At 51.7% G+C, this 20,213-nt stretch overlaps 4 protein-coding genes and 1 non-coding gene across 12 annotated transcripts in view; 3 read left to right on the plus strand and 2 right to left on the minus strand.

Annotated features, from left to right (window-relative positions):
• The window catches only part of INTS5 (integrator complex subunit 5), a 6,331-nt gene extending 963 nt beyond the window's left edge, over positions 1-5,368 (minus strand). Inside the window, exons 1-2 of one of the 3 annotated variants that reach the window (XM_040639239.1) lie at positions 5,227-5,368; positions 1,692-3,921 (exon numbers count right to left, since the gene is read on the minus strand). In XM_040639239.1, the coding sequence (XP_040495173.1) occupies positions 1,692-3,921; positions 5,227-5,306 (2,310 nt within the window). In that variant the 5' untranslated portion in view covers positions 5,307-5,368. Of the gene's footprint in view, positions 1-771; positions 3,922-5,226 lie in introns of those variants that run through there. The other 2 variants (XM_040639240.1, XM_008707506.2) reach the window with 2 other exon arrangements.
• The window catches only part of LOC103678193 (ubiquinol-cytochrome-c reductase complex assembly factor 3), a 23,163-nt gene extending 4,093 nt beyond the window's left edge, over positions 1-19,070 (plus strand). The window contains exons 3-5 of one of the 3 annotated variants that reach the window (XM_040639244.1): positions 18,028-18,176; positions 18,269-18,408; positions 18,492-19,070. In XM_040639244.1, coding sequence (XP_040495178.1) covers positions 18,057-18,176; positions 18,269-18,408; positions 18,492-18,564 — 333 coding nt within the window. In that variant the 5' untranslated portion in view covers positions 18,028-18,056 and the 3' untranslated portion in view covers positions 18,565-19,070. Of the gene's footprint in view, positions 1-17,983; positions 18,177-18,268 lie in introns of those variants that run through there. The other 2 variants (XM_008707511.2, XM_008707512.2) reach the window with 2 other exon arrangements.
• On the minus strand, positions 8,749-11,902 carry CUNH11orf98 (chromosome unknown C11orf98 homolog). Its single transcript, XM_008707510.2, has 4 exons — positions 11,740-11,902; positions 11,468-11,592; positions 9,167-9,264; positions 8,749-9,083 (listed from the first exon to the last, which is right to left on the minus strand). The coding sequence occupies exons 1-4, from the start codon at positions 11,776-11,778 to the stop codon at positions 8,974-8,976; spliced, it is 372 nt and encodes a 123-aa protein (XP_008705732.2). The 5' UTR covers positions 11,779-11,902; the 3' UTR covers positions 8,749-8,973.
• On the plus strand, positions 11,805-15,780 carry CSKMT (citrate synthase lysine methyltransferase). 4 transcript variants are annotated; one of them, XR_005837144.1, is made up of 4 exons: positions 11,805-11,947; positions 12,234-12,325; positions 12,422-12,554; positions 15,644-15,780. XR_005837144.1 is itself a non-coding variant. In XM_040639243.1 (4 exons), exons 3-4 carry the CDS (start codon positions 12,488-12,490, stop codon positions 13,371-13,373), a joined length of 723 nt encoding a protein of 240 aa, XP_040495177.1. In that variant the 5' UTR covers positions 11,805-11,947; positions 12,234-12,325; positions 12,403-12,487; the 3' UTR covers positions 13,374-13,392. The 4 variants fall into 4 exon arrangements, 2 of the variants coding, with proteins under 2 accessions (XP_040495177.1, XP_008705730.1); XR_005837145.1 differs by having other exon boundaries at positions 15,617-15,746; XM_040639243.1 differs by lacking the exon at positions 15,644-15,780 and adding an exon at positions 12,718-13,392 and having other exon boundaries at positions 12,403-12,554.
• Positions 12,009-12,157, plus strand: LOC121104867. The gene has a single exon (XR_005837241.1). It is a non-coding gene; the product is annotated as a small nucleolar RNA SNORA57 (small nucleolar RNA).
• Positions 19,071-20,213: the final 1,143 nt, after the last annotated feature.

The following is a 20,213-nucleotide window of genomic DNA, read 5'->3' on the forward strand; positions in this document are numbered from 1 at the left end:
GGGGGGGGGGGTAGGGCAAGAAGAGTAGTGCAGGCGGGACAGCAGGCCGCGGTGCTTCCCGGGTGAGGGGCCCGCAGGGCAGCGGACTGCGTTCCCAGAAGCCCGGCCGCGTCTAGTCCCCCGCCCGGACGGTCCCGCACACTGCAGGAAGGAGGCGGCAGCGTTAACCGCCGCGAGCCGCCAAGGGCGGGGGCGGCTGAGAGCGGCCAAGGCCAAGAAGAGCGAACGGTTGCGGCCTTCTTGAACCGCCGGGCTGGAGCTGGGAGCCCCAGAAGCAAGGGCCCCCAACGCCGCGCGGATCTACCGCGAGGAAACGGGGGGAGCCTGAGGCCACCTCCAGAGGGACAAAGGGTGCTCACGAGGCCAGGGGGTAACAGAGTCTCAGGAGGACACACAGGAAGGAGAGATACAGGGTTTGGGGGGCCTGGGGCGTCCCGGGCGTGCCCCCGGGTTCCGGGCTCCTCACCGCCTCCTACGCGCCGCCACTGCCGCTACCGCCGCCATCTTGTGCCGGGTTTGCTCCTTGACCCCGAGCCTCTCCTCCCCCCGCGCGCGTTGAGCCACGTATCTTAGCGCCCGCCCCTTCCGGCCTTCTGATTGGCCCGACCAGAGAGCGGCCGGGTGGTTGTCCCATTGGCAGAGCGCGCACAATAAATGCCGGCGGCAGGCGGGGCCAGGGGCGTGGCCTGAGGGCGGGGGCGGGGTTGTCCAGAGCCAGGCGCTGTCCGACTTTGCCAGCTCTAAGCATCAGACAGAGGCGCTGGACTCTGCTTTTCTCAACTCGGCAAATTTTATTTAGAAAAAAAAGGTGGGGGAGGAAAAAAGTGACAGCGCTCTTTAGGCCAAGGTTTTAGAAGAGAAACCTCCACCTTTCTGCAGCACCTTAGCTCCCTATCTCTCTCACTGCTCAACCTCCCTTGGCTTCCGAAGCTTGGAAAAAGCTATGTCCCCTGCCGAAGGAGAGTGGACGGTGAAGGCGCCTGGAAACGGCCAGAGAAAAGGCCCAGGCGGTCAATGTTGCGGTGGAGGACACTGTGCAGCACAGCGAGATGGGGTCCACCCTCACCTCCACCCTCCCTGGAGAAGTCCCGGATGAAGCGGCCACGCTCTGACTGGAAGATGAACTTCTGGGGCAATGGCCCATGCTCCCGGAGAAAGCCCCAGACACTGAGCAGCAGCAGACGCACTTCAAAAGGTGCCAGTTGGCTAAATACCTCGTGCATATTACCCAGGGCTGGTGGCAGGAGGCTTCCCTCTGCCATGACAGCTACCAGGGTGCAGGATGCCTCCAGGTGCCAGGGAGAGTGAGCTGTATCAGGGTGGCGAGAGGCTTCCCAATGACCCAGAAGGGCGGCTAGTAGCCCCCGCAAGAGCACGGAACAGTAGCATAGGGCTGGGGGAGCAGCCGCTACCAGCTTTAACAGCTCAAAGAGCAGGGGCTGTTCCCGGAAGCGCCGGCCAATGCGGAGATCCCGCTCCACGGTGGCGCGGGCGTGCTCCTCAGGGGGCCAGGCTAGCTCAGCACCAGCTGCATCAGGACACACACTCTCCACCAAGGTCACTGCCACCGCTTTGGCTGCCTCGGGGCTCAGGGTGGGAGCCCCCCAGCAGCCCCCACATTCAGTACCCCCAGGAGCACTGCAGCAGTGCACCAGGAGGCTGAGGAGGCTCTGGGTGTTATAGATCACTTCCTGCTGATTGCGCGACTGGACGAACTTGGGTGGTTTTAGGCCACGACCGATGACTCCAGCGTGGAAAACTGACCAAATCCCTCCAGGCCCTGGCACAGCTGCCGTGTGCCGTCGGTTTGTGTCCAACAGGGAGGCAGAAGCCAAAGGAGCTGAAACAACTGAAAGAGTCTCATTGTCCCTATCCACTTCCCCTCCAAACAGTTCTGCGTTGCCCCGATGTAGGGCTCCCTCAACTAGCAGCTGCAAGACAGCCTTGAGCCCAGCTGGGGAGGTCTGAGAGAGGCGGGTAAGAAGCTGAGAGGCCGAAGCCACACCTGGGGGGCCATGCAGCCTCAGAGAGGCAAAGAAGCGATGTACTCCAGCTCTCACAAGTCCCAGGAGTTGGGAGGGGGACAGGGCTTCTTGAGGAAAGGGACAAATGGCCAGGAGGGAGGCAGCAGCTTCAGCTACTTCCTCCTCAGGATGTAGCAGAAGAGGAGCCAGGTCAGACAAATGGGCTGATGCAGACTCCCCAAACCGGGCCCCTAGGGCTGCAGGGCCCTCACCACCCTGCTGTTCCCACCCCACTAGCAGTGCCAAGTTGCGCAGGAACCGGGCAGTGAAGGGAGGCTGCAGAGTCCCTGCGTGCACCCGAGCCAGGCAGCTTCGGAAAGCCAGAGGCAGGAGGCCAGAGAGACTGACCACCAGCCCTGCATATAATTGGGTGGCCAGACTCAACTCTTCAGGGCTTCGGGCCCGGCTCAGGAGATGGCCCAAGGCCTCAGGTCCACAGCTAGGCCGAGTATAGACAGAGAGCAGGCCCAAGAGCTGGTGTTGCCAGAGGAAGCGCTTCCGTTCCAATCGTAAGGTCTCTCCACACAGCTCTCCAACATGGTTTCTTAGCGCATCTAGAAAGGGCACAGGGCGGGGGGGTGGGGGCGGGCCCAGCACCCCTTCCCCAGGAGACCCTCCCCGGTGATGAACCAGTTTTTGCAGGTGCAGCAGCAGTAGCTGGATCAGCCGGTCACAGGCCTCACGCACAGTGTCCGGCACAGCCAGGCCTTGGGTGGTAATGACTGAGGCAGGCATAGCTGTGTCCACCAGGAACTGCAACAGGCGGTAGGCACCTGCCCCCGAGGCCTGGCTCACCAGGTGCACAGCCAGATTCAGCATGTTGTCCAGCTCCTCTCGTGGGAATCCCTGCAGGTGTTGCTGCAGCTGACTCAGCACAGCTGGGGGCTTAAGGCAGTCCACCAACTCTCCAGAGACTGTGCCCAGCAAAGCTGGTGACATGACTGCCAGCTGCAGCAGGAAGGGAACTGTGGCCTGAAGGGACGGGTCCCCGCTCCGGCCCCCAGAGCCCCCTGCCAGACTATCATGGAACATTCGCAGAAGCTCCCGGCGGATGCTGTCTCCATGGCGGGAGGCCAGGTGCCCTAGGATGCCTACAACTGAGGCAATCTTGGGCACCCGTTTCTCCCCAGGGATAGCAGGAGATCCAGGAAAGGGGTCAATAGAGGGGTTTTGAGAAGAACTTCCACCACTGCCACCAGCTCCACCTCCAGCCCCACCGTGAACACAGAAATCCTTAAGGCCACAGGAGAGAACTCGGGAGATGATAGTGCCAGGAAAAGAGGAGCCAATATGGGCCACAACCCAGTCGAAGTGTGGGGAATGCTGGACAGAGGTATCCAGCAAGGCATCCACGCAGGCATCTGGGCAACTACCAATGAGAGCTGAGAGACACTGAACATAGATGTCCATTAACGTGCGGGTGGCCCGACAGCCCATCCATAGCTGCAGCAATTCGTTGAGAGAGCCAGTGGCATGGGGCACACGCTGGTGCTGGCCCGAGTATGTGCTGCTCAGTTGCCCCATGAGGTCAATAGACCATGCACTAATCACAGGTGCCCAGGCCTTTGGGTTGGCCCGGATAAACTCAGACAGCACCTGCTGTACTTCCTGCACCACATCTTCTAGACCAGGTCCCCCAGCAGGGACATGGGAGGGTGGGGGTGGACGGAGGTGAGGGGGGCCAGCCACGGGGCTTTCATCCAGGGCAGCCAGGTGGGCCCGGACACTCTCATCAAAGACACCTCGCAAGTGGTCAAGCACGGCAGCCCGAGCAGGTGGCAAAGAGCGGAGCAGGAGAAGACCACAGCGAGCATGTTCCCGGGCCGAGAGTTGATGGCCCAGAATAGGGTCCACGCCAGTCAGAAAAGCCTTGATTTCCTGGGACAGCTCTTGAGCACTGAAAGGAAGCAAGAGAAGCAGACTTAGAGCGTTGGGAGATGTTAGGCACATTACATTCCCCCTGTGAGCTTTGGTTTCTTTCCATGTAAAATAAGGGTAACTGTACTTCCCTCCTTAAGATAATGTACATGAAACACTTAAGCACCATATCAAGTTCACACTAATCACCCAATAAATATTTTTCTTTCAATAATAACAATAATATCAATGTTAGGTATTAATTCAATCCAGACAACAGCCCAATTAAGGTATGATCCCATTTTACAGATAAGGAAATCAACGTTAAGTGATCAGACTATAAGCCCCAAAAGGGTAGTAAACATTTCAATGCTCTTCAACACTGAATCTCGTTCTATGAGGTGCCTGGTATACAGGAAGTACTCCATAAGTATTTGTTGAATTGAGTGAATATATCTTGTGTGGCTATAATATCTGCTTTTAAAAACACCTTTCCAGCTTGACTACCCTCCCTCCAAAACACAAGCACCCAGGATTATGCTCTTAAAGAGAATCCTAAACTCAACTTGTCCCTCATAAAGGCCTCTTAGTACCTGTTTTTCCCCATATTCTGCAAGCATCCTAACCACCCACCCCTTGAACTCCACATCAACAACCACCTTCCAGGCATCCTCGGTGTGCCTAGGAATCACAGTGTCCAGAATAGAGACAAGGTAATGCCTGCCTTTCAACTCTTCCCCTCCCAAAACATATGGCTTCAGTCTTAGGCATTCAGAAGCCAGTGTTATGGGAAGTGGCAAAGTCCCCTTCCTCTTACTGCCTTTTCTGCCAAAGAAGACCGCATCCTCTAGGGGCTGATAGGGCTCCGACTGTGCCCTCTCTGATTCCTTAAATAAATAAACAAATCAACCACCCTAAGGTGAGGGAAAGTAGCTTAGTTGGAGGGCAAGGCAAAGGCTAGAGGGAAGCATTTTGTGGGTTTCCGGGCCTGGGTTCCCAGGGAGTCTCCATGAAGTCAGGGGACCCTGGGTTCTCTCGGGTCTTAAAGGGGCAGGACAGCTGGGTTCCCAAGAGTTCTGATATCCCCAACTCTTGGGAGAACAAGGCCGGGATCTGGGGTAACTAAGCGTTGGGGGTTAGGAGGAGGCAGGACCGAGATCTTAGGAGTGCGGGCACTGGAGCCCAGAGTTTTGGTGAGGCAGTCCCTGAGTTCTGGGAAGACCCGACCAGGAATCTCTGAGAACCCTGACGCGAGTTCTCGAGGTAGGATCCGGGTTTCTGCCGAGAAGGCTGGGGATCGGCGCAGGGCCGCGCGATGGGGGAAGATACCAGGGGCTCTGACTACCTGAGCGGCGCGGGACCGTGGGTGGCCGGGGCAGGCCCGGGAGGCCCTGGGGCCCCGGGAGGGTCGCACAACGCGGACATCCCGGAGCCCTAGCCCGAGCCCGAGGCGGGAGCGGCGAAGCGCAGGCAGCGCATGCGCGCTGACGGGAAACCCGAAAGGAACCAGCGGCTAGGCTTCTCAGGAAAACCCGTCCGGCGACGTCCGCGACCCTCATAACATTGGTTCCGGGCCGCATCGGGATCCCAGAACGGGGCTGAGACGGTGACAGCGAGAAGCCGCCCCGGCCTCAATGAAACCTTTCCCCCCCGCCAAAGGGCGTTTAAGACACAAACTAAAGCTAGCTGCGTCTATTCACAGTTGGATTTAATTATTTTGCCGAAAGCCAAAAATGCAAAGTGTTCAACTCACGAGGTTTTAAAAAATGAAGCACTAGGAAACATTTTAATCAATAAATAGTGACGATATTAAATAAATTAACAAACAAGAAACGAACAGTGACCATGGAAAAGCAGTTAAAGAAGAGAAGGATGGGAAAAGCGGAAAAAAGACGAAAAGAAAGGAGGGAGGGGCACCAGGAAGGCTCAGTCGGTTAAGCCTGGAGTCTGGATGTCAGCTCAGGTCTCTATCTCAGGGCGGTGAATTCAAGCCCCGCACTGGGCTGCGCGGTGGTGGGGAGCCTGAGAGAGAGAGGGAGGAAGAGAGAGAATGAGAAAGGAGGGAGGGAGGGAAAACTCCTAAGAGAGGAAAAGGAAATAAAGGGAAGGAGAGGAAGCCCAAAATAAATTGGGCTGGCTGGGCTGGAGGTGTTCTCCCAGTTATCGGCTGGTACTTCTGTCCGTCTGTTAGTCTTCATTGTTTAGGCTTTGCTCTCTCCCCAACCTGCCAACTCAGGACCCCTGCTCTCGCTTGCAGAGAGAGAGTGTGGTAACTATATGAGGAGCTCATATGCACCTCTTGAAGAGCCCCCACAACTGCCAGTCTATCTAGATCAAGTTCCAGCTATTCCACTTACTGGCTGTGTACTCTACTTACCCCCTGTATGCCTATTTCCTCTTCTCCAATGAGGATGATAATAGTACAACTACCTCATAGGGTTTGTTGTGAAAATTGAAACAAGGGAATATATTCACTGATGTGAAATGTTGGGGTCTGGGAGCGAACGGTCAAGAAAGAATTCTTGAGATGTCTTCTGTGCAAAAAAGATGGTTTTATTAAAGCACAGGGACAGGACCCGTGGGCAGAAAGAGCTGCACTGGGGTTGTGAGGAGTGACTGATTATATGCTTTTAAGTTGGGAGGGGGTCAGGGAGACTGTAAGTCTCTAAGGTTTCCAGGACCTTGAGGGCTCATTTACTACTGTCTAGTAAAACTTTAGTCATGAGACCCTTCAGATGTAGATCAGTGGCTCGTATGCTTGGAGGATGATTGCTAACATGTATCTTGGGGTGGGGGGTGATAGAGATGAAAGAGGTTTCCAAAAGGATTTTCGTTTGTGAAAGAAGACTTAGAGGATCCTGAAGGTCCGGCTAATGTCAAACAAAGGTTGCCTTTTGCCTCTAGCAAAGTATTAACATTGAAGCAGTTGACTTCTTGGAGGAAGGTCACTCTGCCTGTCTCGAGTACTCGTCAATGGGCTGTAAGTTGTAAGGAAGTTTAATTTTTTTCTATATTTCTCTAGCCTTTGTTCCCCACATCATTCACTGTATAGGACTTAGCGCCTGCAATGGTTAAGTAAGCACTATATAAGCATTCGCTATTTTTATTATATTTGTTGAATAAACTCCAGAAAATAAGCTCTCTGACACCTATTTTGTTGAAGGCTATATCCTCATTCCCTACAATAGTGTTTGCCTGGTACGTAGTCGGCTCTTAATAGTTGGTTGAATAAATGAAAAGGAGAATCGGTTCTGAGGCCAGAAGGCTTACTGCTCTCAGTGGAAGTGTGAGTCAGCATAATACCAGATGGCAGTTTCTGAAGATACTTTTGAAACCACTTAAAAACATAGAATTGAACAAAAATCAAGATGGCTGCGCTAATCCTTCAGCGAAGCTCGATTTTAAAGTGACCTTTTTCCTCTCCCGCAAACTTCTTCTCCTTTTTTCGCCTTTTGTTTCAGTCACCTGGTACCACTCTGGAAAGGACTAAGGAGACTGGCAGCATCTACACAAGCCCTGCAGAAACCAGCTAGACCCTATATTTACCTATAAAACTCCCCGACCCCTTCCTCTGAGCCCCTTCCTCCCGGTGGGCTTACGGTTTTTGATGGCCATAGCTTGCTACAGGCGCCAATTTTCCTCTTTATCCCAAACTCTTGTCTTCCTGCTGTATTTTGGCTCTGAAGCACGGAGGTCTGTTTTCCAACAACACTTTTGAAGTGATTGTGTTTTAAAAGCTAAATGACTTCCTATGGTTCTTTTTTTGTTCTTACATTTTGTAAGTTTAAATACACTTACAGAGTGTATATACTACTTACCCGGAAAATCTGTTCTAGAACAGTAGTATGAGACAATTTCTGCTCCTAACACTGCCTCAAACTGGAACCCAACACTTCCCATCGCAGAGTCTCCGCTTTCGATCTGAAAAAGGAGGCTTTTGAACCAGGTAAGTTGAAGCCAATTTCCTCATCTGTAAAAATGGGTATGATGTCTCCTATCTCACAGATGTTTTGCAAAGATCACTTGAGATCACTTATTAAAAGACTTAGCATAATGCCAGATACAGAAACTCTTCTTTGAACACAGCAAGCTCCTTCCACCTTAGACACGGGGGTACAACAAAATTATGAAAAACGGGCATACCAAAATATTAAAATGTCTTTTCTGGGGGCACCTGGCAGGCTCAGTCGGTGGAATGTGTGACTCTTGATCTCGGGTTGTGAATTTGAGTCCTAGGTTGGGTGTAGAGATTACTTAAAAATAAAGTCTTAAAAAAAAAAAAAAGATTATTGGAACTAAGGAAATTCGGATATGAAAAACTCAATATTAGCCAATGTTAAATGTGTTAGGGGTGACAATAGTATTTTGGCTATATAGAATGTTCTTAGGGGTAAAATCTCATCTGCAACTGACTTTCAGATAAGTCAGCAAAGACAAAAACACACAGACATACATATTTGCAAGTGCATAGAGAAAGAACACGTGTAGGAAAATGTTAAAAATTGGTAAATCTGAGTGCATATATAAAGGTTCATTGTACTAATTTCTTAACTTTATTGAAGGTTTGAAATTCAAAATAAAGCTGGGATGGGAGGTGCAACACAGGGCCCAAACCCTCCCTCTTCCAGGAAGCCTGATTAAACAGGACAGAGAGAATAGGCTTTTCCTCTGTTGAACACACCTCTGTACAGGCAGCTTTTCACTTTAATTAAACACCCCAGCCCTGGCTTCCAACAGAAGTTCTGAATGTTAAACGGGAAAAAAAATGCTCAGTTTTCAGTTTACTAAAAATACAATCCTGGGGTGCCTGGCTGGCTCAGTCAGTAAAGAATGCCCATTTCCATTCCCACATTAAATCACACGCCGCTCAGTGAGAACTCTAGGGCTTTATTACAAGTGGAGCGGACTGCGAGGGAGCCCCATTCTCCAGTCTTTCTTCTCTGCCCTCTTTCTCTCAACACATCCCTCTGGGACAGGTCACTAGGCCATCTGAGGAGAATGAAAAGGGGCAATGCTTTTTCCAAAGTCCTCTGAAACAACCAGAATCCTTCTGGCTCCAGCTGAGAATCTTCTGATGGAAGGGGTGAGAGATTCAGCTCTCATCTTCAAGGTCCTCCATGTCTACATCCTGGGGGGCTTTTGTCTTCTTTTGCCGCTTGGGCTGTGGTTCACTAGTCCTGGCTGGCCTTGTGGGGGCTTCCACTGAGCAAAAGGAAAGCGGAAGTATTAAAGAACCCCAACAAATCCAGGCTGCCCCCTTACCCACCTCTGTGCCCCAGTCTCACCTTCCATGGCTGCTTTCTCTTTCTGGGCCAGCCGGATCTGCTGAAGGAGCTTTCTGCGCTTCTTCCCAGAGAGAGTAATGTTGGCACGTGCACTGGACCTGAAGGGTTGGTAGGAGCAAAGATACCCAGGTTAACCTTAAACAATGTACGATGGTTCTGACTATTGAAAAGGTCTTTGGAGTCAAGTAAAAAGACTTTGGGGGCGCCTGGGTGGCTCAGTCGTTAAGCGTCTGCCTTCGGCTCAGGGTGTGATCCCGGCGTTCTGGGATCGAGCCCCACATCAGGCTCCTCGGCTATGAGCCTGCTTCTTCCTCTCCCACTCCCCCTGCTTGTGTTCCCTCTCTCACTAGCTGTCTCTATCTCTGTCAAATAAATAAATAAAATCTTTCAAAAAAAAAAAAAAAGTAAAAAGACTTTGAAAATCTGGGCTCTGAGGTAGTGAGTTCTATCTCTCCAACACTTAGCCATTAACATACTTAATACTACCCCCGTACATATATAAAGTACTTACCATTAAATGTTAAAATTTGGTATATGGCAGAAACTTGTAGAGGAAAGCTACTTTTCTCCTCTCCTCTATTTTCAATACTTTTATTTTTTAAGGAGGCTCCTCACCCAACATGGGACTTGAACTTACGACCCTGAAATCAAGAGTCACATGCTCGTGTCGCCTGGGTGGCTCAGTCAGCTAAATGTCTACCTTCTGCTCAGGTCATGTTTTTTATATATATATATTTTTTTATTTATTTGACAGAGAGAGAGAGAGCACACACAAACAGGGAGCAACAGGCAGAGGAAGCAGGGAGCCCAACGCAGGACCCGATCCCAGGACACTGGGATCATGACCTGAGCCAAACTGAGCTTAACTGACTAAGCCACTCAGGCACCCCAATAAATAAAATCTTAAATAAAATAAAATAAAATAAAATAAAATAAAAAGAGTCGCATGCTCTACCAACTGAGCCAGCCAGATACCCCTATTTTCAATACTTCTGACACCAGAAAGGTGTGGGGTTGTCCCACATCAAGGCTTTCTCAAATTCAGTGGACACCGACTGAGAATCCTACAAATTTAACTCAGTTCTGACACCATCTACCTGGAGATAGCATCAGATCCCCCAGGCTGAGGGCTCAGTCTCACAAGACTGCCCCCCACTTCAGATGGTGTACTTCTGAATGACCAGCTATAAATCAAGGTTCTTAACGATCTCCTTCCCAGACTCAGTAATTTGCTAGAACAGTCACAGAAGTCAGGGAAACATTTACTTGCATTTACTTATTTATGGTAAAAGGCAATTCAGGAACAGCCAAATGAAGGAGACACATAGGGTAAGGTCCGGGGAACAGTGACGGAATCTGCCTACTCTCTCCAATTTCCCAGCACCTCCACCTGTTCACTAACCAGGAAGCTCATCAAATCTCTTATTATTCAAGAGTGTTTATAGAGCTTAATCTTCCCAGGTAGGTGGTGTTTAAATTCCCAACCCTCTCATCACCTGGTTTTTCTGGAGACCAGGCCCACCTTAAGTTGTGATTAGCATAAACCTAGGTGTGCTCAAAAAGGGCACAAAAAGGCCGTAACAGACACTCTATCACTCAGGAAATTGCAGGGGTTTTAGAAGCTCTGTGCCTGGAACCAGGGACAAAGACCAAATGGATTTATTATACTACAAAACTGTAAATATTTACAATGAAGAAATCAATGAAAGAATGGGATGGGAACTCTTTCCCAAGGCAGGGGGTGGGGTCCTTGAGACCTATATGCAAAATCCCACAGGTACTTTTGTGAAAATTCATCAAGTACGTGCACACTTATTTATGTGATTTTTTTTTTAAGATCTTATTTATTTGTCAGAAAGAGCACAAGCAGGGGGAGTTGCAGGCAGAGGGAGAAGCAGGCTCCCGCTGAGCAAGGAGCCCGATGCAGGACTCGATCCCAGGACGCTGGGATCGTGACCTGAGCTGAAGGCAAACCCTTAACTGACTGAGCCACCCAGGCGTCCCATGTATGCTTTAAATTTATTTATAAAAATCTATGTGGACGTGCAATGTTACTTGGGGAGGTGGGTGAGTCGACAGGTCTTACGTTCTTAGTGGGGTCCAAGACCCATAGAGGTTGTGAACTACCGGTCCTGTGACAGGCTAGCTAGCGGAGTGCAGGCACAAGCACAGCTCACAAACGCTGCTTATATAAACGTCAGTGCACACGGAAAGCAAGGGGCATACTTGCGGTGGAGCTCGGCAGGAAGGGGAAAGAGGACTCGGTGGGGAGGAGCAAAGCAAAGAAGGTCTGGCACTCACGCCCGCTTCTTCAGGTGGTGCCGCGTGATCAGCCCTTCGTCTATCACAGCCCCGATCACCCGGTGCTTCAGTCGCCTCTGCCGGTTCAACACCCGCCGTCGCTTGAACAGCTTCTTCTTCAGCTCCTAATGGGGAGGGAGATGCTAATCAGACGGAAACCCGTGACCCAGGACCCCACACCCGGCGACTCCAGCCCATAGATCCCATCTCTGGCGAGATTAAAGGGCTCCAGGACTCTTGGGGAAACAAAGTCGGGGCTCCCACACAGTCACCGTTCGGGGTCGGTTGATCTTTCCGCCAGGAGCCCCCATGGCGGCGCAGCGAACCTGGCTTTGCGACCGCGTTTTGGCTCTGCTCTGCGTCAGCGTCGGCCCCGCCCCTCATCCTCCGCGAGCCAATCGCAGCTCGGAGGCGGGTCCTGAGGCTTTATAAATGCGCTCGGCCGCCGTACCAGTCTTTTGGAGGACAGCGACGTAAGAGGTACGATTTGTGATTGCGGAGCCGGTTGCTGGGTTGGGGGTTCTGGACGAGGCCTGCGCACCCTCCTTTTCTTGGCGGGGGTCGGGCGTGCGGTCCCGGTCCCCGTAATGTACGGAGGCAGAGGGAAAGGGCTCCGGCCCCCTCGGCGTCATGTCTTCGGTGCCCGCGGCTTCCAGTCCGCCGGTTCTATCCTCAAGCGCCGGGACAAGGGCTCTGAGAAGCGTGGCGGAACCAAGGTTCTGCAGGCTCCTCCCTGTTGTGCTCACGCCTTCTGCTTTGATTTCAGGTCTTTGGAACCGCCCCTGGAGCCGGAGCTGTAGTGTTCCCTCCCCTTTCACTGCCCGTTGCAAACAATAAAGGCCGTTCGTACCCTAGTAGGTGTGTGTCCGCGTTCTTTTTTCCGAGGTTGTTGTTAGGGAGGCTGTACGCCTTATTCCACAAAGCGGAATTTGCAGCTTTTCTCTTGGACCTCAGGCTCCTGCGGGAGTGCGGGCGACATTTCGCGGAACGTTCTCTGGCCGACTTTGAAGGGATCTCCAGATGGCCGCGCTACGCCGAACCCTCCACGTGGTGACCCTGGCTGCTGGGGCGTGCCGCGCTTTGGCGGGTAGGGAAGGTGGACAGAGTGGGAGGGAGGGTTCTTAGTGACCTGGGAGTCTAGTCCCTGAAATTGTGATTCTTCAAACCCTAGGGTATATTGCAACGTTTCTGCAGCATATTTGATGTAACATGGGCGCTGGGTGACCCATGTATTGCGCTCGTGTCCACAGGCTCCCTGGCTGGTAGCTGCCTGGCCGACCGTAGCCTCTGGGATAAGCTCCATGCCGATACCCGTCTGGGCAGCGTCCCCACGTTCGACTGGTTCTTTGGGTACGAGGAAGCCCAGGGGTTGCTCCTGCCGCTGCTGCAGGAGGCACGGGCTGCCTGCCCACTGCGGGTATTGGACGTGGGCTGTGGGACCTCCAGCCTGTGTACGGGCCTCTACACCAAGTGCCCACGTCCCGTGCATGTGCTGGGGGTGGACTTCTCTCCTGTGGCTGTGGCCCACATGAAGAGTCTTCTGGAAGGTGGCGAAGGCCAAACACCCCTGTTCCCTGGGCACCCTGCCTCCCGGCTCCACTTCATGCAGGCTGATGCCCAGAACCTGGAGCCAGTGGCTTCCTCCGGGTCCTTCCAGCTAGTGCTGGATAAGGGCACCTGGGATGCTGTTGCCCGGGGTGGTCGCTCCGGGGCTTACCAGCTTCTGTCTGAGTGCCTCAGGGTCCTAAGCCCCCAGGGGACCCTGATTCAGTTCTCAGACGAGGACCCTGATGTGCGGCTGCCCTGCCTGGAGCAAGGGTCCCCAGGCTGGACTGTGACTGTGCAGGAGCTAGGCCCTTTCAAGGGCATCACCTACTTTGCTTACTTGGTTCAAGGCTCTCATTAAAGACTTCAGTCTTGACCTGAATTTTTCTGTTGGGTGAGGAGAGCGTTGGATATAGCTTTTCAACTTTGTAAGATAGCTGGGAAGTGAGGATTTGAGGCCTGGCCTCCACATTTACTAGCTCAGTGCACAGAGTATTGAATGTTCCGAGCCCCGGTTCATGCACTGGCAGCAGGGTAGGAATAATATCCGGAATTAGGGGATTACATATGATGGTGAAACGTGGAGCATTTAGCAATGGCAGGCACAAGAGGGATGCTAAATAGAGAAGGTGCAGTGGCTCCTTCCCCAGCCCCAACGAACTGGAACTCCTAAAAACACAGGAGTTTTGTTTGTTTTTAGATTTATTTTGAGAGAGAGAGAGCAGGTGGGAGGGGCAGAGGGAGAATCCTAGGCCGTCTCCATGCCCAGCGCGGAGCCCAAATCAGGGCCCAAGAGTCGGGTGCTTGACCGACTGAGCCACCCAGGTGCCCCTGTTAGAGGAGTTCTTAATAGAGGAGTTCTTAATCCAAATCCCAGTATTGACTGACTTGTGTGAGCCAGCAGCCTCACCTCTAAGCCTCTTGTCCTCACCTGTAAAAGGGGAAGACTGAAAGAACTGATAGATGGGCCTCATAACAAACCACGGAAATATTGCAGGAGACAGAACGATACTTACCCTCAAAGCTCCTGGGAGGCAGGAGATGCGAATATTCCACAAAACAGCTTCTACAAACACGGGAGCCTGCTGCTGGGTTCCAGAGAGGACAGGGGTTGGAGGCCTCCTGATATTCTGTGTCCCCAGGAATCCAGGAGACCTCTTGTTCTCCCTGTTCCTGCCCCCAGCCGAGTTCTGGGTTAAAGGTTCTTAAGGGAGATCTGGGGTCCAGTGGGCTCCAAGTCCAGCCTGGGGGAGAGAGGAGTTGAAGAGCCCATTAAGAATGAAAAATATTCCTGATCTATTATTGACTTCCAAAAAGATGAAACAAATTTGTGTATTTTTTTTCTTATTACAAAAGTAATACAGCAATTATAATTAAGAGGCTAATTTCAGGGGCGCCTGGGTGGCTCAGTCAGTTAAGTGTCTGCCTTTGGGTCAGGTCGTGATCCCAGGGTCCTAAGATCGAGCCGGGCATCAGGCTCCTTGCTCAGCAGGGAGTCTGTCTGCTTCTCCCTCTCCTTCTGCCTGCCATTCCCCCTGCTTGTGCTCTCTCCCTCTCAAATAAATAAAACCTTAAAAAAAAAATTAGAGGCTAATTTCAGGGGTGCCTGGGTGCCTCAGTAGGTTAAGCATCTGGCTCGGGGTGTGATCCCAGGGTCCTGGGCCCGGCCCTGCATCAGGCTCCCTGCTCAGCGGGGAATCTGCTTCTCCCTCTCCTCCCTCTGCCATCCCCCCTGCTTGTGCGCTCTCTCTGTTAAGTAGATTAAAAAAATTAAAAATAAAAAAAATTTTTAAAGGCTAATTTTACAGCCTGTTTCCTCACAAGGATGAAGGGATCTCCCTCATTGGGTTTTGGAAATCATGAGATAAAAGCACTGTAAATGCTAATAAATAAGCTTCTAGAACAGTATCAGACATGGGGAAAACTCTGGAAGAAAAGGCATCCAAAATGTAACTTATCTCTGGGTAGTTGATTTGGGATAATTTTATTACCTTTTTTCCCCCACAACAAACTGTGAATATATATATTTTTAAGATTTTAGTTATTTAGGGGCGCCTGGGTAGCGCAGTCGTTAAAGCGTCTGCCTTCGGCTCGGGGCGTGATCCCGGCGTTCCGGGATCGAGTCCCACATCGGGCTCCTCCGCTGTGAGCCTGCTTCTTCCTCTCCCACTCCCCCTGCTGTGTTCCCTCTCTTGCTGTCTGTCTGTCACATAAATAAATAAAATCTTAAAAAAAAAAAAAAGATTTTAGTTATTTATCTGACAGAGAGAGAGGGAGAGAGCAAGCACAAGCAGGGGGAGCAGCAGGCAGGGGAGAAGCAGGCTCCCCGCTGAGCAAGGAGCCCGATGCAGGGCTCAGTCCCAGGACCCTGGGATCATGACCTGAGCTGAAGGCAGACACTTCACCAACTGAGCCACCCAGGCGCCCCAAACAATGTGAATATTTTAAAACATTAAAAATAATTAAAAGGCATCACCCATCTGACCTCAGAACTTCCCTCTAAAGTTCTACTTTGCTAGACACCTTGACTTTTCTCTCCACCCATACATTTTTTTCCACTACATTTACTAAGCACCTACTGTGTACCTATACTCCTTGGCGCAGGGGACACAACTGAGTTTTCCATCTCAGTCCTGCCCAGAATATCCAGGTCACAACGACTCCACTGAAGCAGCCGCTTCCCTCACCTGGCTCTTCGCTTTGGTCCTGGAAGAAGACCTCGGCCTCCTCTTCCTCATCGGTGAGCAGCAGCAGCTCTTCCTGTGGCCAGCCAAGCTCCCCGCTGTCTTCGCTCACCTCTGAGGCTTCCACCACAATGGAGGGCAGGCGGGTCTTTTGGGAGACAACCTGAATGGGGACAGCAGGGCGCATGGACCAGGTTGGAGGATGAGCCAGCAGCCGGACACAGGGTGGGGAAGTACTAACCTGAGCATCCTGGTGACCTTCGACCCTGACAATTTCTCCTCTGTCCATCCACAGAGGGTTGGTCAGCCTAGGACTTTCTGGGTGCTGGGAGGAGCCTGGGCTATCTCTAGGCCAAGGCCCACCCTCACTGCTCCCGGGCACAAGGGCCATGGGTGCTAAGTCTTGGAGTGCAGAGTGGTTGAACTCAAAGTGGAGTACCCAGCTCAGTACACTCCACAGACTGCTTCTTTAATCTTTGGAGCCTGGCCCCTTAATCACTTCTGAGAAGAGAATGACAAGCTAGGAGATTATGGGCCTTCCAGGGGAGGGGAAAATCCCAAGAGGTGGAATAGGAGCTTTGTGTCTCCTCACTGCCTGGGTGAGCCTGGGAAAGGCAGGAGGGATAGGAGTGAACAAGGGCATCTGGATTAAAGCCCTGTGAGTGAAGAGCTTTGCTAACAAATTTGGAATTTCCTGATTCCTTAGCTCACTGGGTCTCCTGATTTGCCATATTTCTTTGTATCCTATTTAACGAATATTTATATGGTGTTAACAGTTTGCCAGGAACGGTTTTAAATGCTTTATATATAAACTCATTTGATTATCCTAGAACTATGAGATAGATACTGTCATTAGCCCTATTTTCTGTTGCAGAAACCAGGGCACAGGGGCGCCTGGGTGGCACAGCGGTTAAGCGTCTGCCTTTGGCTCAGGGCATGATCCCGGCGTTATAGGATCGAGCCCCACATCAGGCTCCTCTGCTATGAGCCTGCTTCTTCCTCTCCCACTCCCCCTGCTGTGTTCCCTCTCTCGCTGGCTGTCTCTATCTCTGTCAAATAAATAAATAAAATCTTAAAAAAAAAAAAAAGAAAGAAACCAGGGCACAAGGAACTTAAATGACTTGTCCAGAGTCACCCAACTAAAGGGTGCTTTCTTCTGCAAACCAGAATTCAGTATGTTACTCCAAATTCAGAGTTTTCATTGGTTGGGGGGTGGGGGAATACAAGGGTATACCATGATGAGAAAACAACAAATTTACTCCTTTTTAAAAAAGATTTTATTTACTTATTTGAGAGATACAGCACGAGCAGTGGGGGAGAGGCAGAGGGAGAGGGAGAAGCTGACCCCAGCTGAGCAGTGAGCCCGATGTGGGACTCTATCCCAGGACCCTGAGATCATGTCCTGAGCCAAAGGCAGATGCTTAACTGACTGAACCACCCAGACGCCCCCAACAAATGTACTTTTAACAAGTTAAACAGGGGTGCCTGGCTGGCTCCATCAGTGGTACCTGCAACTTATGATCTCTGGGTGGTGAGTTCGAGCCCCACATTGGGTGTGGAGGTTACTTAAAAATAAAATTTTAAAAAAGGAAGTAAATAAAGATATATATAATATATATAATACATGTAATTATTATTACATGTATGTAATAATATGTAATTTATTATGCATGTAATATATAAAATGTATGGTTATTATATATGTAATATATTATATATTACATATAATATACGTATATTACTTATATACATATATACATATATTACAAATTATATATATATACACACACACACTCATACATATATATAATCTTTTTCCTCACCCATAATCTTTTTCCGCACCCAGTACACTTGGCTTTGAGTTTTTGTTCATAAATTGAGGGAATTTGGAGGGGGTCAGCCGACTGATGTGTGTAAGCATCTGGATGTATGTGCTGTACTGAAAATGCACAAATCATTGTAGGAAACTACAGAGCACAGTCCTAGCGCGCTGCATCGATCAGGAACTTTCGGATCTGGACAACTGCAAAACCCACAGCAACCAGGCCGACAGCCACTCTGACACGCACGCTCCCCTTAGCAATCCCACTTTGAATTTCGTGACAATGGGTCTGGTGCTCGGCCCTTCGATGCCAACGCTTCGGGACGCGCTCAACCTCCCCCGCTAAGCCCAGTGTTTTAAGACCCAGGCGCTCCAGATTGGGAGCGTTTGGCCGATCAGGCCCTCTCTAGCCCGGCCCCTTCTCTATGGTTGCCTCTGCGGGCCGCTCTAGCCCGCGCGGGGGGCGGTGAGACGGCGTGGCTGGCTTCCTAGGGGGCGGGAGGCTCCAGAGGGCGCCTCGCCGGTAGCGCGGTCGGCCATGGAGGGCTTGCGCAAAGCGCTGCTCGTGGGTGCCCTTCTGGGCGCGGGGGCTGGCGTGGGCTCCGCGCTCTTTGTCCTGGTGACCCCGGGAGAGCAGCAGAAACAGGCGATGCTGAAGGTGGGAGTAATTGGTGGTGCGAGGTGGGGTTGGGCGGGCGGAGAGCCCCGGGCTGGGGGGTCAGGACTGCGAACCTCCCTTCCTGCCCGCAGGAGATGCCCGAGCAGGACCCGCGGCGCAGGGACGAGGCGGCCAGGACCAAAGAGTTAGTGCTGGCCACTCTGCAGGAGGCAGCGGCCACGCAGGAGAACGTGGCCTGGAGGAAGAACTGGATGGTCGGCGGCGGGGGGAGGTCAGCGTGAGCCCCGACCTCCCTCGTGGGCGCTGGGACCTTGCTCCCGCGCAGAAGTCCGACGCGGCCTTTCTCCTCCCTAGGCCCGGCAGGGAGTCCGGACCCGGGATGCCGCGCCCAGGCCTCCCTGACGCCCTGGGAGCCGCTGCGGGGTGAGCATGTCCCTCGTCCGCCCCCAAACGCTGCCCTGACTGCGCTCTCACGTCCTACGTCGCGGGCCGGGGCGTCGGATGTGGCGAACTGAAGGAACCAATAAATCTCGTTCTTCGGTCCAGTTACTGAGCCCTGTGGTCTGACGCCTGTGTTTTGAGTGTTCTGCGGGCCCGTGCGGTGGACGCGGATGACTGTGGCTCCCACCTGCCCTGCAACGACCACATCTTCAAAACACAAGTCAGGTCATGTGGTCTGTTTGCGTGTACTTTAGGTGATAACCTGGCGACATTCTCGAAATCAAAACTGTCCTGGAAAATCTTGTAGCAGTAGATGCCCATGGAGGGCATTTTGGGTTTCCTGTCCTTTGAGGTTGGAGAGGGGCTGCTAGCATTTAGCATGTGCCATGATGCTTTACTGGGGCTACTGAACCGTTGGAGGCCAATTTGCTAGGAGTGAAAGGCGCGTGCTTTGAGTCAGACATCTTGATTAAAGTCCTGCATATTACAAAACCTGTCTGAGCCTCAGTCCTGTTCCATAAAAGGTGATAATTATCTTGAAGGTTGTTGTAAAAACATTAACTTGGAAATGTAAAGTGCATTGCTTGGCACAGAGCTGCCTTTCAATAAATAAAGAGGGGCGTTCCCCTTCCAAGGATTTCAAGGTGGTAGTTCACAATCTCTGAATCCAGTCATGGGATCTCTTGCAGATGCCACTGAAGGAAAGATAAAGCTGGCATTTGGGTCACACCCCACATCCAAGTCAACCAATTCACTCCCTGGTGTCTGTTTTCTTTTTTTTTTAAGATTTATTTGAGGGATGCCTGGGTGGCTCAGTCTGTTAAGTGTCCTGCCTTCTGCTCAGTTCATAATCCTGGGGTCCTGGATTGAGTCCCTCATTGGCCTCCTTGCTCAGCAAGGAGACTGCTTCTCCCTCTGCCTGTCGCTCCCCTTGCTTGTGTTCTCTGACAAATAAAATCTTTAATTAAAAAAAAAAAGATTTATTTGAGAGACCCTGGTGGGGAGGGGGAGAGGGAGTCATAAGTGGACTCTCCACTCAGTGCAGATGGTGGGAGGAGGGGGGCTCAATCTCACAACCCCGAGATCATGACCTGAGCCGAAACCAAGAGTGCGACCCTTAACCAATTCAGCCACCCAGGTGCCCCCTGTTATCTATTCTACATCCTGTGGTTCCAAGCAAGATTTCAATTGAAGGGGGAAAGGGAGGGGGCTTGCTTTTATTTATTTTTATTTTTAAGATTTATTTATTTGACAGGCAGCGAGAGAAGGAACACAAGCAGGGGGAGTGGGAGAGGAAAAAGCAGGCTCCCAGCAGAGGAGCCCGATGTGGGGCTCGATCCCAGGTCCCCGGGAATAAAGCAAGAACAGTAAATAATAGCTTGGTAACACTGAGGTATAAACCCAGATGGGAGGTATAAACCCAGATGGGAGCATTGGTTTTCAGCTGCTGGATGGTGAAGCCCTAAGCCAAACACATTTGTTATGTCCCATACCCTGGGAGTGAGAGGGAAAAGGTTAGCAGCTCTTTGAGGGAGCATTAGGGTGTGGTGATCAGCAGCAGTGAGGGGCTAGGACACAGAAGCTTGGAGGTTGAGCGCCTGAGCCCTAGAGTCGGGCTTCCCCAGGTGTGCCCAG

This window comes from Ursus maritimus, unplaced genomic scaffold, assembly GCF_017311325.1.
Source record: "Ursus maritimus isolate PB19 unplaced genomic scaffold, ASM1731132v1 scaffold_23, whole genome shotgun sequence".
Lineage (NCBI taxonomy): Eukaryota > Metazoa > Chordata > Mammalia > Carnivora > Ursidae > Ursus > Ursus maritimus.

Bases quoted from the DNA above. Each gene is read 5' to 3' on its own strand.
- CUNH11orf98 (XM_008707510.2), bottom strand. From the start codon at position 11,778: ATGGGGGCTCCTGGCGGAAAGATCAACCGACCCCGAACG. The intron at 11,593-11,739 runs GTGACTGTGTGG...CCTCCCCATTAG, and splicing joins AGATCAACCGACCCCGAACG to GAGCTGAAGAAGAAGCTGTT. The intron at 9,084-9,166 runs GTGAGACTGGGG...CCTTTTGCTCAG, and splicing joins AGAGAAAGCAGCCATGGAAG to TGGAAGCCCCCACAAGGCCA.
- CSKMT (XM_040639243.1), top strand. From the start codon at position 12,488: ATGGCCGCGCTACGCCGAACCCTCCACGTGGTGACCCTGGCTGCTGGG. The intron at 12,555-12,717 runs GTAGGGAAGGTG...TCGTGTCCACAG, and splicing joins GGCGTGCCGCGCTTTGGCGG to GCTCCCTGGCTGGTAGCTGC.